Source organism: Stegodyphus dumicola, chromosome 9 (assembly GCF_044657685.1).
Source record: "Stegodyphus dumicola isolate Sdum_Otavi_A_Nest chromosome 9, ASM4465768v1".
NCBI lineage: Eukaryota > Metazoa > Arthropoda > Arachnida > Araneae > Eresidae > Stegodyphus > Stegodyphus dumicola.
Window position 1 is genome coordinate 23198071 of NC_140776.1, and position 16166 is coordinate 23214236.

The 16166-nt window shown below is 33.9% G+C and overlaps 1 protein-coding gene across 1 annotated transcript in view; it reads right to left on the minus strand.

Moving 5' to 3' along the window:
- Window positions 1-1275: 1275 nt before the first annotated feature.
- Window positions 1276-16166, minus strand: part of LOC118195599 (uncharacterized) — a 58328-nt gene continuing 43437 nt past the window's right edge. Inside the window, exons 2-5 of the mRNA XM_035366939.2 lie at window positions 12672-12798; window positions 8832-8974; window positions 5408-5549; window positions 1276-1803 (exon numbers count right to left, since the gene is read on the minus strand). Of these exons, the coding sequence (XP_035222830.1) occupies window positions 1557-1803; window positions 5408-5549; window positions 8832-8974; window positions 12672-12798 (659 nt within the window). The 3' untranslated portion in view covers window positions 1276-1556. The remainder of the gene's footprint in view (window positions 1804-5407; window positions 5550-8831; window positions 8975-12671; window positions 12799-16166) is intronic.

Sequence of the window (16166 nt, forward strand, 5' to 3'; positions counted from 1 at the left end):
TTTAGATTCAATTGATATATATACATATAATGAAACCGTTTTAAATACACCTATTTAGACCAAGGTTCGGATCTCAGCGAATGAACTGGCTGCATGGATGTTTTAGCGTATCTTCCAATGTTTAAACTAAATATTAACCAATTTTCTCAAGGAAAAGCTCCATGAAAACATTTCTCCCTTTCAGCAGAAAGCTTTCGAATCCTTTGCCTTATCCTTATCAGCAAAGCGAATTAGCAAGCTGCATGTGACAAATAATAGTGTCTCAAAGAAATCTAATACGCCATACCTCTCAGCTTCATGTCAGTTACATAAATGTAACTAGCTTAAGAGAATTTTTTAAGGAACGTATGCTTTTCTTGTTGCTACAGTATCTTTTAACATTTGTTCGTCGTTGCGTTATTTTCGTTATAATTAAGAATCCAGTTCTAAAAGTTAGGAGATCTGTAAAATTATGCTTAGTAATTGTTTCAAACATTAAATATATAAGCTGTAAAGATCCCAAACACCTAAAGGGAAAAAAATGCTTTAAATATTAAAAAACAAAACAAAACAAAACAAAACAAACAACAACAACAACAACAACAACAACCAAAAAAAAAAAAAAAAAAAAAAAAAAAAACAGGGCTGTAGTGTAGAATTGGGTGCCCTTTCGATTAGCGATAATTTGTTTTTTAAATTTTGGCGTTGAAACTTCATTTCTGGTTACCATGATAGTTTTAACTTTGGTTTAGCTTCCTGATTTTTTTAAAAGTGAAAATAGATTGATGTGTACCTGGACAAATTTAAGGCAGTGCGCAATGCCTAGTTTGTGCAATTCTGGGATGTTTTTTTAAGTGAAAACAGATCGATGTGTACATGGACACAGAGTTTGGTCAATTATTTGACTTTTTATTTTGGTTTTGTGTAGCGGCCATCTTGAAATTGTGCCTTTCTGGCGCCGATCTTGGCGTCAAGAAAGAATCGCCAAAAACAAAGGGCACCCAACTGTAGATTTTACCAAAAACAGCACTAAAAAAAAAATCGGAGAAACACAAAATAAATTGTACGAATCGGTAGGGAATGGGTGGAGGGGAAAAAATTGGCTCATTTTGCATACAAGTTGATTACTTTCTTAAAAGGAATTAATTATCTTCCTCTTTTGCGTTTTTAAATGCTAATGAAAGGTAATTTTGTAGTCAGTAAGTGACATGCTTTTGTTACCTAAATAAGGGGAAAAAATAAATGAGGCATTTTGGATTGCCAACTAACTATGCAAGAGAGTTATGACTGCATGTATACCAAACAAAAAATTTTTTTATTTGCTTTTAAAAAAACTGATTTCTGGTTTAAATAAAATTTAATACTCCAGCTGTGAGTTTTAAAAGATTACTCATTTGAAAGATAATCTTGGATTAATAGTATTTTCACATTTTATAATATATTTTATTTACATTTCAGTGATAATTACTTATGATTATCTTTTTCGTGAGAACGTTTTTCATTGTTCAGTGCTGCTGTCTCTGTATGAGCTGTTTTGGATTGATTCTGTAGAATATAAGCAAAATTAGGTCTTTTTTTCACCTTAGGATTATTTTGATATATTGAATTAATAGTTCCAAAATAAGTGCAAAATAAATAGAAGGAGATGCGTGAATACAGGCAAAAGAGGTGCACGAGTCTGTGGCATACATATAATGAGCACAATGCTCGTGAAGGAGAGGACTGGATATTCGATCTAGATGTTGCTGTAGAAAATCTGCAGATTCTTGCCCACAGTCTTGAGTAACGTGTACATATTTACAAAGAACAAACTCATTGAAAGCACTGAAAAGAAACAAAGAATAGTGTTAAAGGTTGACACTATGCAACGTAAAAAATATGCGATGTTTTAGAAGAAACAGAGCTGTAGACTATAAAATAATACATTAAACAAGTTGTGCTTAAAAAAATTATTGTCATATAAAAATGCATTTAATTCTTAATGTTTTTTGAAGATTAAGCCAAATGGTACTGTGATAAAGAAAATAACGAAAAGATAGACACTAAACTAAGAGAACCAGTGAACTAGACATCGACGCATCGCGATGTTCGTTGATGAAAGCAATGTGTGAACACATTGCTGTGTTGAACACGTTACTGAGTAACGCGAGGTATATAATTTGTTCACTGATAACATTTCTGCAAGTTATCGATTCGTTTATAAATTCGATGCAATTCGCTCCATCAACGAATATAAGTCATGAAATCTGCTATGGTTGTTAATTTATTGACAGAATTTCCAAATGCATAGTAAGCTTTCGTTTACAATGTTCTACACACTAGTACTAGTAAAGATGCTAGTCTTGTCGGTCATCGTCGGACAAAGTATAACCACATCCACATTAACATGAGTATGGTATATGAAAATGTATGATAAGTTTTCTAGAGTTAGTTCCGCAAGCTGCATTCTGTCTTTCAAGAATTTTTCTTCAGAATGTTTCGTTAGAAATCTTTCATTATACCATTCAGAATCAAACAGTCGATTGGGAATTTACCATACTCGCATGATTTAAAAGCACCTAGTGAAGCATTGAGCTGTTAGGGAATTGTTAGCCTTATCATTAACGCAGAAGCTCTTGAATTATCTTTCTAATAACTGTAGATATATTCCATGTGCAATACTGTAACTCTGTTCAGCATACCCGACCACAAGTGAAGATGTCACTATGGCATGCCGTAATATTTTATCGCTTACTTTAACAAATAAATAATGAGTAATCTTTCAAACGCGGTAATGATACTTCTGATGCTTTCTAATGCGATTTAGTTATATCTTCATAAGTGTAAACATTTAATTACGTTCCGTTCCAGTCTGTAGTTCTGAGTATTGGAACCATTTTTAAACAAAATATTGATATTCAGTACATCAAATCCGTGTTAAAATTATAATATTAGGAAATGATGAAAATAAAGTCATTTTTAAATATAAGTTATTACTCATTTGATGACTTTAATGGATAAATATTCATACAATTTAAAATTATTCTCTCTCTAAATTTTATCATCTCTCAATTTACAGTTATATATGTTGAAACTCTCATGATTTAAAAGCACCTAGTGAAGCATTGAGCTGCTATAGTACTGCGTTTCGAGAAACTTCGCAAAATAGAAACAACCCCCAAGTTCACTTGAATGTGGACTGTTCAGTCATTTACAGCATTTACAAATACATAAATAAATGCATGCTTAAATTATGGCATAATTATGAGTTACACATACCGTCTATGAAAAATACTCAGTGGGAATCCACAAAAGTTACACAAAATGAGCTACCAATTTAAGAGAAATAGATGTAGAATCATACTACGAAGAAAATCAAAAGAATATGTTACTCTTTTTGCTCCTTTAGATACTGCTTACTTAAACTCATTGAAAAATAATGCCCGAGCTATAAAAATCTACTGCATGAAGATTGTTAAACACCTTGTTAACATGATTGCTAAACAGTGAGAATGCCTTAAAATGTTGCGAGATGTGTGTGTTAAGGGCGGGCAGGCCAAGTGACTAAAGAGCTCTGCAATATACGGTGCGGAAAATTCTAGATCTTGACCAACATCGTGGAAGTTTCAAAGAGAATGTCTTTCTTTGATATGCTTGAAATTATCACGTGTGATGAAAAGATTCAGTATCTCCAGCACCTTGCGGGTACTAGCAATGCATCTGCTGTCGCAAATATAGCTCTGTAATTTAAAAAACCTGTAACGAGAAGTCTGCCATGTGGCAAATGAATATTAAAATCTACTAAAGCAAACATTTCTGCTGTTTCTCTGAATTTTAATTTTTTAATCATTTCAATATCTTTAAAAATTACTCATAGTAATGTTAAAAATTCAAAGAAAGCAAAGAAATACCCTTTCCGTGTTTAGAGGCACGGGATGATTAGACTGACATCACAAGATCAGAAATAAATGTTTGCAAAAATTCGTAAAAGAATTCAAAATAATTCATCATTTAGAGACTTTCTTTTTACATACCATACCACATGTTTCACAGAATCTGGTGAATGGATCAGAAACTTACCTTGGAATACTTTTGAAAATTCAATATTACATCCCATTCTTTTTATTATCTCTTATATCAGATACTTGGAAATTTTTATTTTATTAGCTTAGTCTTCCTGTCGAAAAGTGGCCTGTCTCTGCGAATCTTTTCCTGTTTACATATTTCTGTCTGCAATCAGAGATATAAACATATTTAGGGGATTCAGGAACTGTCCTTTAGTAGCGAGTGCCCTCTAAAGCGAAATGTAAAGAAGGTTTGACTCTATACACGCATTCACAGGCCTATAATTATTTCGATATAATTATGTAATTATTTTGATAAAATTACATAAAACTGAATGTATTCCGCTTAGTAATTTAGTAAAAGTATATTGCTAGTTGCTTCTCATGGCATGATACCTGGCTTGGGTTCGTCATGGCTGTGCATTAGCAGGATGAAAGAAGTTTTTCATCCTATCGCTTCCAGAAACATTAAAGACACATTAAAACTTCGAAGCTAAATTTTTTGTAAAGAGCCCCAAATTATCATTCATTTCTCTAATCTTCTGAACTGTTGTAACATATATAACGATAACAATCACTGGATGGTATTCATTTTAAAGTCTTGCGGTTCAGAGTCCTACTTAATAAACAGCGGGTGGCTGGGCCTGCCATTTTCATTTGTAGAAAGGTCAGTAATTCTAAAAACAGAACACGGAGCTAAGGCTTAATAAAATGGCAGAGAAGGTATAGTTTGTCTGACTAATTTGATAATAATATTCTGTTTTGCTCATATGTAACTCTGTTTTTTGTACTCTACGGCATCTTTCTGATTTAACTCTGAGAAGCTTCCTTGATCTTCAGTAAAAAGAGGGATGTATTTCTTGACGAGTTTGACACACAGTTTGTTGAAAATATCTGGATTCTCAAAAAAATGTTTCTGAACTGTTGGCTTCAAAAATCATGCGTTTCATGAAAGGTACTTCTGTGTGGAAGGTTATCAAAAGAGTACGGCAGACCACACAGAGATGAGAAAACCGCGTGTGCGGTCCTCCACAAGTCACTGTTTTCAAGCTGTTACGATGTGTGAGACGACATGGTCTGACATCGCAGACGCAATAATACGTTCCGGTTACAAGAGTATTGGATAATATCTGAAAAGCAAATAGCTGCTTTGCTTGCATTTCTACCCATCTCATCTAATTTTGTATTATAAAATATTTGTAAATAGTTTATAGGCCTTTTTTCTCATTTTATGATGTTGTAGGGAATAATAAAATAAAATAGAAAGGTACTAAAAGATAAGTACGTGCTATAGAAAAGGCAATAAGAAATAAAAGCGAAAAAAAAAAAAAAGCCTGTTTAAGGAAATGTTTGATACATGTTACAAAATTCTATGAAGTGCTTACCAACAAGATTCCCTAAGACCATCGTCTACATTTCCTTGTTCGTCTACATTTTCAGACAATCGTATAAGATGGCGATATTTCGGCGCGCATTTTTCTTCGGATAATGACACATTTTTATAGCATGGTGAATGCTTCAGGTACGCTGTGTGGAAAAACACATAAAAAACATTTTAATTTGAACATTTTTTATTACTGGGAGTAACTGAAACTATATTACTTTAAATTTATCACATTTTTATTAGCTATCGTATGATAAAAGTTAACATACTACTAATAGCCTATGCAAGAATTTTAAAATTTAAATAAAATAAAACTTTTGTTCTGATACATTTACTAACACTCAGCAAAAGTTGAGGATACATTTAACCTTCAACTGTATCTGTGGATATAATTAAAACGATAATAAAATCAGCATAAGAGGATCAGCGTTTCTTCTGCAAATATCTGTTACAGACCATTTTTTGGATAATCATGTAGATATTCTTTCTGACAATATGGCGGTCTCTGTGCAAAGCTATGAGTCCATTGACTATGAACTCGATTTATTCATCCATATTTCCTAACAGTTCGTTTACACATTCTAGTACTTCACTAAAGCAGTTCATGGTATTTTTCATTCAAACTCTGTTCTGCTGGATCTTCTCGAGTCATTGCATTAAGGATGATTAGGCTATTTGAATATGGCAACGTACACACTGGAAAAGTAGGTTATTTGAATATGGTTAGGTTACTTGAATATAGCAAAGTACTCCACATCTGCTCAAGCGGTTTTATCTTGGCTTAGAATTGGACACATTAAGAGTTTAATCTTCAGTGGAAATGAGAAGACTTATGCCTTTTGTCACTTCTCAGCCACTGCGTCCCTCTATGGGGCAACTGTTGAATAAGGGGGAGTTTGTTAACGACTTGCTGATGCGTAATGATCTTTTGGACTTGGTTTAGGGGCCTAAACGAAGGGGGCGAACAACAGCACAACGACGGCTTTCTGCTTGGATGCCTTCGTGAAAACCGTTTTAAGGGAAACCACAGCCGTTATGCAGCCAACCCTTTCGTCTGATTCGAATCCAGGTAGAAGTACCAAAATTTGGCTCTCTTAATGATGCGGCCACTGCTGAAGCGCTTCAGTCTTGGTTTCAAAAAGAATAGTTTTAACAACTCTCGTCTTTTTCTAGTTGCAGTTTTATGTAGTCACATACATTCCCAAACACCCTTAAAATGCTAGAAATAATTTCAATTAGGCTGTGCGCTATTACCTCTTCATGCGTAAAACATTATTAATGTTCGATCCCAGGTATCAGTTTTTCCTAGTCGTAAATAATACTAGATACATTTCTTGAGAAAGATTTTTTTTGAAAATGTTACAAGTTTTCTCATTTACGTCAAGTACTAGTCATAAGAAACTTTTTGAAGACCGTGCGTGGATCATCTGCACACGGTGATTAAGAATTCCAGGTAATTTTGAGATTGGTATTTTTAAGAAGATTTTTAGTTTAATAAAATTATTGTGTTTATGTGTTTGTTTAGGTTGCAACGATTCGAGTTCCAGAGGTTCTAATAGCAAAGTACAACCAAATACAAATAATGCTTTAAACATTTAAAAAATTATAATTTTTAATGATGGTAAGTCAAAATTTATCACAGCATTAAGTGCAGTTTTGTATTTCAAGCAATTGCCGTAAAAATGCAGGTTAAGAATTGATGCTATTAATTATGATTATTTGGAAGTTTAACAATTTGGAAGTTTAAAATATCAGATATAGTGCATTTTAGCAGTAACTTATCTCAAGTGTCAAAACAGTGTTTTTGTTTGCAAATACCTGCTCTGAAAGCCCTAACTAAATAAGCTGGAATCCTGTTATGCTACTTGATGTATCTTATCGGATATTGTGCATGTGCCACCTAAAACTGCATGTAAATAACATGTTTTGAACGAACACACTTATTCTTCAAGTATCTAAAGTTTCTTTTCAATAACGCAGTCTCGAAAGAAAGCCTAAAATGATAGATAACTGATACCATTAAAATCCGCAATCCAAAATTTTATTTTGCGGGGGGGGGAAGAAAGGGCAAACGGTAAGTGAAGTCAGAAGACTATTTATACTACATAAATATTAAATATATAAATGTAATGTGCAGTGCTCGTTACGTGAATTAAACTCGCGTATCCAGGGATATATGTGATCACAGACATTTACGTTTTGCGCAGTGTCAACGGATTTCTAGGTCGTATCCATTCTTCAGATGGCGCCACATCATTTGGCGTATAAATATAAAAAAAGCGAAAATTATCATAAGCAAATGAAATTTAAAAAAATCCATGAATATTATCTTAAAATGCAAAATTATTTTTTCATGAAAAAGAAAAGTATGGATAAAATGTTCTTTTAGTTGAAAATAATTATTAAATTCTTTTACTTTGGTTTCAGAGAGTAAGGAAATTTTCGAAATAATTTGTCACTCACAATGAAATAGATGGTACACTTCTCCACTAACCTTAGAGTACACTTATCCTAGTTCAGATTTGGAGATATTTTTGTAATGTTCATGTATTTTTTTTACATGTGTAACTGTAATCGTCTTTTACAAAAGATGTCTTTTTCAAAGGTGAATGAGAATTTTTTATACAATAATAATTATTTTACAATAATCTGTTACACATGATAGCACGAGAATTGTTTCCACTGTTCCAGCATGAATATATAGTGTACAACTGCTTCGAATTCACGTCGAAGAATACAAGTGAAAGGTGCTCTAATGTAAGAAATCAGCACTAACTTTCAGGAATAGAGAAGAAAATATTCTTCGATGTACGGTCATTTTTAGTAAAATACATCTAACTGTCATTATCAGGTTCAAGATAACGCCTGATCCCTTATCATAGTGAAAACGTATCCATATACATCATGGAAGATGAACAGCAGTGTGTCATCTACCTTCTACAACAGACCAAATTTCCAGTCATAATGTGTTCTGTTGGTGAAATGTTTCACTAATGACTTATGAATAAGTAAAAAACTGAAGGACTTCCTGAATTCCCAGATACATGCAATAGTCCAGAAATGGCAAAAATAACCTTTTCAACCATAGCAAGGTATTGTTTCTGCTGGTGTTTTTTTTCTAATGAAATGGATTTGATGCTTCCTTTTCTTTTTGCTTTTTCAAGATCTATAGATTCGACCATTTCATTTTCAGACTCATAATAATAGTGGTATTTAGCTTTAGAACAGAACATAGTTGAAAATAGCGTTTAGAAACGTTGTTGAAATGAAAAAATAAAAAAAAAAATGTCATGTTAGAGAAATAATTATTAAATGAATTAATTATTAAATGAATTATTAAATGAAAACAGTAAGTAGTAGAACTTTGAATGTTTTATTGACAAAAATATTGAATGGAAAGTGTTCAAGTGAAAAAGCTAAATTACCGTCCTGTATGGGTCCTGGCACACAGAGCTCCAGCAAGAACTGTCTGGCACCTGCTACAACATGATTGAATACTTTCCTTTGAGTTGGTGTAAAGCAGTGTTTCATATGTTCGTCCACACACCATACGCTTTCTTTCAGAGTACTGTGAAAAGAGAAGTATTTTGTTATATAATTCTAAAAAGTGCTGTTTGATGCATTCCCATTTATCAGTTCAACAGTCTTATTATATTATCACTAGCTGTTTCAGTTCTTTTCCAGCCGGTATGCCATATAAAATTGTATTGTCAATCTAAGTAAGACAGACTGTAAAAGAGATAAAAGTTTTTAAGCTTAACTGAGTGCAATTTAGAAGTTGATTATTGTTTGTTTTCGAGCCTATATTTCATGGAAGAATGGTTGCCAGAACCTCAAGGAGGTTGGACTTTTACTTCCATCCCAATTTTGAGAGAAAGCATCCCGGAGAGTGGTTCCTGGGTTCCACCCCTCTCCTCTACCATCAAATTACACGAGAGAACTTTTGGCAGCCATATATTTGGAGTGCCCTCATGTCGCAAAGACACTGCACATTTACAATTATCGATGCCATCTTAGGGATTGGAACCCGGGATCTTTGGTACCCTAGTCAAAGTCACTAACCACTATCCAGTCTGGGCAGCCGCTGATTATTTAAATCCTTGATTAAGCAGTTCATGGTCACAGGTTGAAGAAATACGGGCAAAAACGATGCAGAGAAAAGAACGTAAGGAGAAAACGTTGGCGTACATCGTGGAAGTAAAGAAGGGAAGGAGAAAACATGGCACTTCTAGAACGTGGTAAAAAATAGTGCATCGCGAAAAACTTCACAGACAACACCAGTGACTGAACCTCCAAAACAGCCTCTTTCGAAGTTTCTGGATGGGTGATTGCGTGTTCCTTTTCTTGCCAGATGTGTTTCGGTCTAGAACCGATCATCAGACTAAATCAGATATCATCCGTAAATAGCATTCGACCTTACTCCTGTTGTATCCAGGTCTTGCATTCACTGCACCACAGGAAATCGAATTCTCCATTGAACAGGTGTTAACGGCACACACGGTACTGGTTGTCGTGCATATACACCCCGTTTGTGCACCCTCCTGGCCATGATATCGCATGATCAGTAGTCTGTTTCATGCGCCTTGCGGTATCTCCCGCTATCTGCTGCCTGTCTCTTTTCTCTAATAGGACTGTATATCGTTCGCCCACTGTCGTTATCGCTCATTAATGTCCATTGATGAACGCTTTAACTGCTGCTTCTGCTGTTAGAGATGCTTTTCACGCTTGTGAAACGATGCTATGGGCGATCCCAAACTCCTCCGCTCCGAACTCCTTGTCACACTTCGATCTACTTACAACTTTCCAATGATGCGACCCTGGATGTCAGATGATAAAGTCATCCAGATGATGTTTCCTGAGTTGCCTGTTGCCATATCACAAGGTAGTAGTAACTCGATATCGTTAAAATCGCTGTCAATTGTAATATTGCTTTCACCGAATTGCTGAACGTGTCATATAAGCGCATGGCGTACTGTATCGATTCCAAGTCTGTCTCCTGATTGGTCTTTCAGCCCGTTCTGCTGGCTTGTTCCGCTTTTATGCTAATTTCTCCGGCTTACCTTTAATTTTTGCACACCATATTGAAAATGAATCATGCCGAAACTTAACAGGAATGTGACCTTAAGTTTTTCTTAACTGTAACGGCATAACTGTAAGTGTCGAGAAGGTGTAAAACACATCGGCAATGTACGTTTAGCAACTTCTAGGGGTTTCTTACCCCTAGAATAAATTTTCTATGCTGACGGTGTTTTAACTAGCGGACAGTTACACTGTTTTAAAATATTTTATTTCCAAATACAGCCTGGTAATGTCAAAAGGAAGTTTTTATCTCAGAGGGTGGAAATATACGGGAGAAGACACACCGAACATGATTGGGAAATACTTGTACTGGGCCTGATGTGGAATCAGGAATTGGAATCTGTAAAGGTTAATATGAGTAGGATGAAAAAAATTTAACCTTGATTGGATTGAAGTAGACGAGAAAAAATTTGAACTAAGCCAGTTATGCTATCAGTAGTTAATACAGGTTTCAAAATGGCGTGAACATACTAAACAGAAATGCACTTGCAAGGGCAGGTTGCCGAAATTCTTTGGTTTGAACATGCCTGGGCAGGATTACCATAACGATGAACTTAAAACAAGAGTAGAAAAAGGCAAACTGAAGAAGGAAACTGATACAAAACTATATTTTGACGAGTTCTTGGCTAAATAATCTTGGTTCAATGGTGTGGTAGTGTTTAACATTAGCAGGGGACGGCTCCGGCGTTTTGAAGACAATATGGCGACTGAGTTTAAACATTAGAACTTCAATTTAAACCAACTTTGGATAAAAGCAGAGGCACTAATAAAAAGATAGCAAGTAAAAAGATTAAATTCTTCACATAAACGAGCAATAGTACGTCTTTGAATGAAATTAGCCCTTTGTTAATAATAGCGAGATGCCAGATTAGTTTTTTCTAAAACCAAAAACTGAGAAGGTATGTACGCATTTTACAAGAGATTAACTACATTTAGAGGTTATATTTTATCAAATATTAATTACTCATGAACACTAAACTGCTAGTAATAGCCATCCTACATTTCAGTCTCTCGGTTCAAGGTAAAATGATCATATTGCAGTAAACAAGTAATTTAAAAATTGTATTTTATGCCTGCTTTTTTAACTTGTGGCCAATTTTAAATTTGGGAGTTCGATTTTTTATAAGGAGATTTATTAAAAGTCGAACTTCTTGAAAAATTAACATCATTGCAAACACTTTTGTTTCTAATTAGATTAACGTGTATAGTACTAAGTAATACTTTTTTGGAGATGTTTGAGTGCTATTAGTGGTACTGAAATTAAACTCTCTTCTTATGTATATATTATGATTCGGAGAGGATAGGAAATGATCTTTCAGTAACCCCGAAAGGGGAAAATGGAGCAAAAAAAGTTGAAAACTACTGTTCTAGACGGTTTGGTAAAAGAAACTGGCGAAGGAAGTGATCGTGGATGATGCCTATCTACACATTTACTAAGAACCTTTATTGGCGGCATGTCGAACATATAGCATGCGGATTTAATGTGGTCCCCACATGAGTGTTGTACATAAAATATGCCATCACATGCGAACGTAGTCTGATTTGTAAATAGGACAGATGCTACAAACGGTGGATGCAGTGTGCTCTGTTGCAGGAACCAATGGGCAAATGTGACATGTTGAGGAAAATCCGTTTCATTTAAGGCTCGGACACATCATTGGAGATGGCACCTCTCTTCCTGCAACATTACGCCATATCATCATGGTCTGGTTCAGGGTGGTTGTCCACTGCCTCAATTGCATGTCTCTATTAGATTTATCATTTGGAAAATTTGGAAAATAGCTAACTTGCAAAAGCTGTACGGCCAAATCTCTTTGTTTTTTGAAGTTATGTAACTATCTTTAGAATGATAATGCCTATCTTTAGAATGTTAGCAGTCAAAATTTTCATTGTCATATATTCTTAAGTGACAAAACTCATACATAATTTTCCCCCTTTTTTTTCCTGAAAATCTGAAGTTTAAGTTTGGAAGACCTTCCGTGCTAGTAACAGTTTTGCACTTTATGTGGGTCAGAAACAATAAAGATATATTCAGGACAGTAACTGGATTGTCTAGTTGATTGTTTGAATTAAATACAAATAGACTGAAGTTCTGGTATGGACATTATTATGCTACTGAGGAACTTAATCATTTTTATCTTAAAAATAAATCTGAAAGCATGCTATGTTTGTTAATAGCACCTTACCTACAGACAGCCTGTAGTTCTTCTAACGTGGTGGTTAATGCTAGATCGCCTCCTTGTGACAGAGACTGCAGTGACTCCAGGCAACGATGCAGCTGATACAGCGTACACTCTTCTCCTAGAGTCACAGCTGTATTAAATACAATTACTCATTAATGCGCAATTAAAATAATACAAAATAATTTGTTTAACAGTATTTTAATTTCTATTAGCTTATTAAACTTGAAAGATCCGATTTTTAGGTTGCGATAATCTGAAGATGAAGTATATATGAGATTTGCTAAGAAATGAAATTAGCAAGACTGTTGATTTAAAAAAAATTCGGACAGAGTGTATATGTCTCTAGAATGAGTCCAAAAATTACATACCATTCTTAATCCGGTAATATTGTTAAAAGAGATTGCTGAAATGGATTCAAAGGAAAAGATGCGATAGATTTGACTGAAGGTGAACGGGCAATATTTAATTTTATTCTAACACTTTTATGCTTTTAACAGGCAAAAATTTAAGCAAGGTGCATTAGGTATCAGCGGGCCTTGCTAACTATTAAGCTGAACCTTAGTTTTAATGAAGAATGCCCCGTTAGGAAAACAGGGGTGGGTTTGAGGGTCTCTCAAATCTAAATTTTCTTTCTACCAGAAATTACTTAAGAGGTAATTGCTGGTAGAAAGAAAATTTTATTCCAACAATTACTTAAGAACACTTTCGGCTAGGCATTAAAATTCATTTCATAACGAACCCGTACGCACCCAAAAATAATAATAAAATAATTTAAAACGCTGGATAGAAAATAATGAAAAGTATTTGGCACGAAACGTACATGATAACAAGTTTGGGAATTCCAAATATATATTATCGTGTGTAATAAAAAGTGAATTAAAAAGTAATATTTTAAGAACATAATCAGTGAAATATTTAATAATTATTAAATAAAATGAAACTGTGATTCAAATTTTTTTTGCCTAACATGTGGCATTATTTTTTATTGCCAATTTACTAAATTTATGAATTGTTAACATTACAGTTAAGTGTGAAGAAGTGAAATAATTTATTTCAGACTGTTAAGGTAACTTGAATTTGGTGCAATTTTGATAGAGATATCAATAATATAAACCTGAGATATGTAGAAAGTAGTAAGGAAAGGAAATAAGATTCGCTATGCTTATGTAAAACGAAATCTCCGGGCTGAAAAACTATAGGAAGGAGGCATAACTATAGGTCTACAGGAGTTTAGTTGGTAGAAAGAAAGCCTCTTAAAAAAGGGGCAAATCCAGATCTGGATTTGTCCCTTTTTTAAGAAACGAAATCACGTCTGCAATTTTCAGAGCACGTGAAAAATGTAACATTCTTCAAAACGTTTGAAATAATGCCAGCAAGTATATTATACATCTATTGTAGCAGATATATGTTTCTGATAATTAATTCATTGATAGTTTATTACATTTATTCATTTATTTATTTTTTTCCTAAAATAAATTTCTGCTTTTAATCCGAATAAATTTTTAAACAGTTAAATAGTTGTTTTTTAGCAAGTCAATTTTTTAGTCCATCTCATAAACATAAAAGCTTGCATAAAACGAATTTTTTTGTATATGAATTTTAACATATGAAACCATCGTTATAATACTGAGTTTCATTGATATTGTTAAGAATTTGGTATTTAAAAAGCTAATGTTAGTTCAATTATAAATTTCTCGCGCAGTGCAGCGCGTGACGAATATTAAAAGAAAGCTAAGCCGGAAAATTGAAAATACAAGAGCGCGTGCATTAAATAAATAAATATCTCTTTTTGATTTCGAGAAAGTACTGGAAAATTCTAGCGCGTGATTATAAAATCTTATAAAAGGAGGAAAACATCTCAGTTCGTTGTAGTTGCTTAGTTTGTTGTTGTTTAGAAAACTGCTCTGCTCTTGTTGATTGTAGCGAATTCGCGGATTAGCGTTCTTTAGCTGTTTTGAATTACGTTCTATTGGACATTTGAGTAGTTAAAAGATAACTACTGTGAGATATTGTAATACTGCACGATAATTTGAGAAAATTTAAGCATTTTTGTTGTGATAATAATAAATTTTTGTTCATTTTTCATCGGACTTGTGCATTCATTTCATAACGAACCCGTACGCACGCAACAATATGATCTGAAAAGGAATTTTAATTAATGTGATTCTCTAACATAGAGTGAAAATGAATTAAGGTAGAAAATTCTACGTTTTGTAAGAATTTTATTGGTTAAAATCGATAATGTTTTTAGAATATTGACTCATGTTTCAGAATATGTAATTAATTGAGACTATGTATTTACTGCGTGGTTTTAAAATTTTTTTGCATATCAAATATTTAATGCATTTACTATTGCTGAAAAATCTTCGGAAACGAGAAATCTTAAAATCCTAAAGATACTTTTAATTACCACATTAATACCATGTAGGTACAATTCAATGAACCAAAAATTAAATATAAAAGAAATATAATAGCATATCGAATATAGGGAAATTCTATATCTCTGCGCAGATGATATTTTAAAGAAACAAAACAGAGTTAATTTATGTCTCAGTGTTTGCGGACGGCATAATTCTTTTAGTACGATCTTGACTAATCTTGGTATGAACATTGAATTTTTCTTTGTGATATGTGCCAGTCACACTTTCAAGTACCTAATTTATGCGTCCATTGTGAAGTAACGCACATGGATTTTTCGGTCAACTGCGCACGTGGGCAGGGCCGGATTATGTCTATTAGAGACCCTAAGCACTTAAAAGATTTTGGTATCTCCATATATGTTAACGCCAGCATTTTTTCATTATTTTTTTCTCTCGGTTTTGGTTTAGCTGCCCTATGCATTCCATGATGACACCCAGACGGCATAGTAGTTAGGGGAGGTAAACCGCTGAGTTGGCTCCCGACCCAGGAGTTGAGTTGGCTCCCGATCCATGCAGAAGTGGTTACCAATTCGGCGGGAGTCAACCACTAGATACTAGGCCGCAGCCCTGGGCAGCCCCGGCTGAGCAGGCGACATTTATAAAATGCAAAAAAGAGATATACATGTGCATACAAGGCACTTGAAGAAGAGTACAATCAAAATATATGTATGTGGGTTCTTTAGTTTCGAAGTCACAATTCATGTTCAAACAAAACACATTTAATAAAACATTAATACATCTATAATATAGTTCATCTATTAATATAACATCTATATCATCTTACATCTATTAATACAACATCTATTAATACAACATCTATATCATCGTTTATCTATTAACATGACAACTATAACGTCTTACACCTATTAATACAACATCTATATCATCTTGATCTCCTCTCATGAAATAAAGTGGCGAGAGTTCTATCAATTTCACTCGTGCAGTCAACAGCTAAAATTTAGACAGCGCTCGAGGAAAAATATTAAGCTATGGATTTAAAATCTCACTTGTATATACATATAAATACAAACTCATATACAGATATATAGTACACACTTACATACATAGATATTCCGAA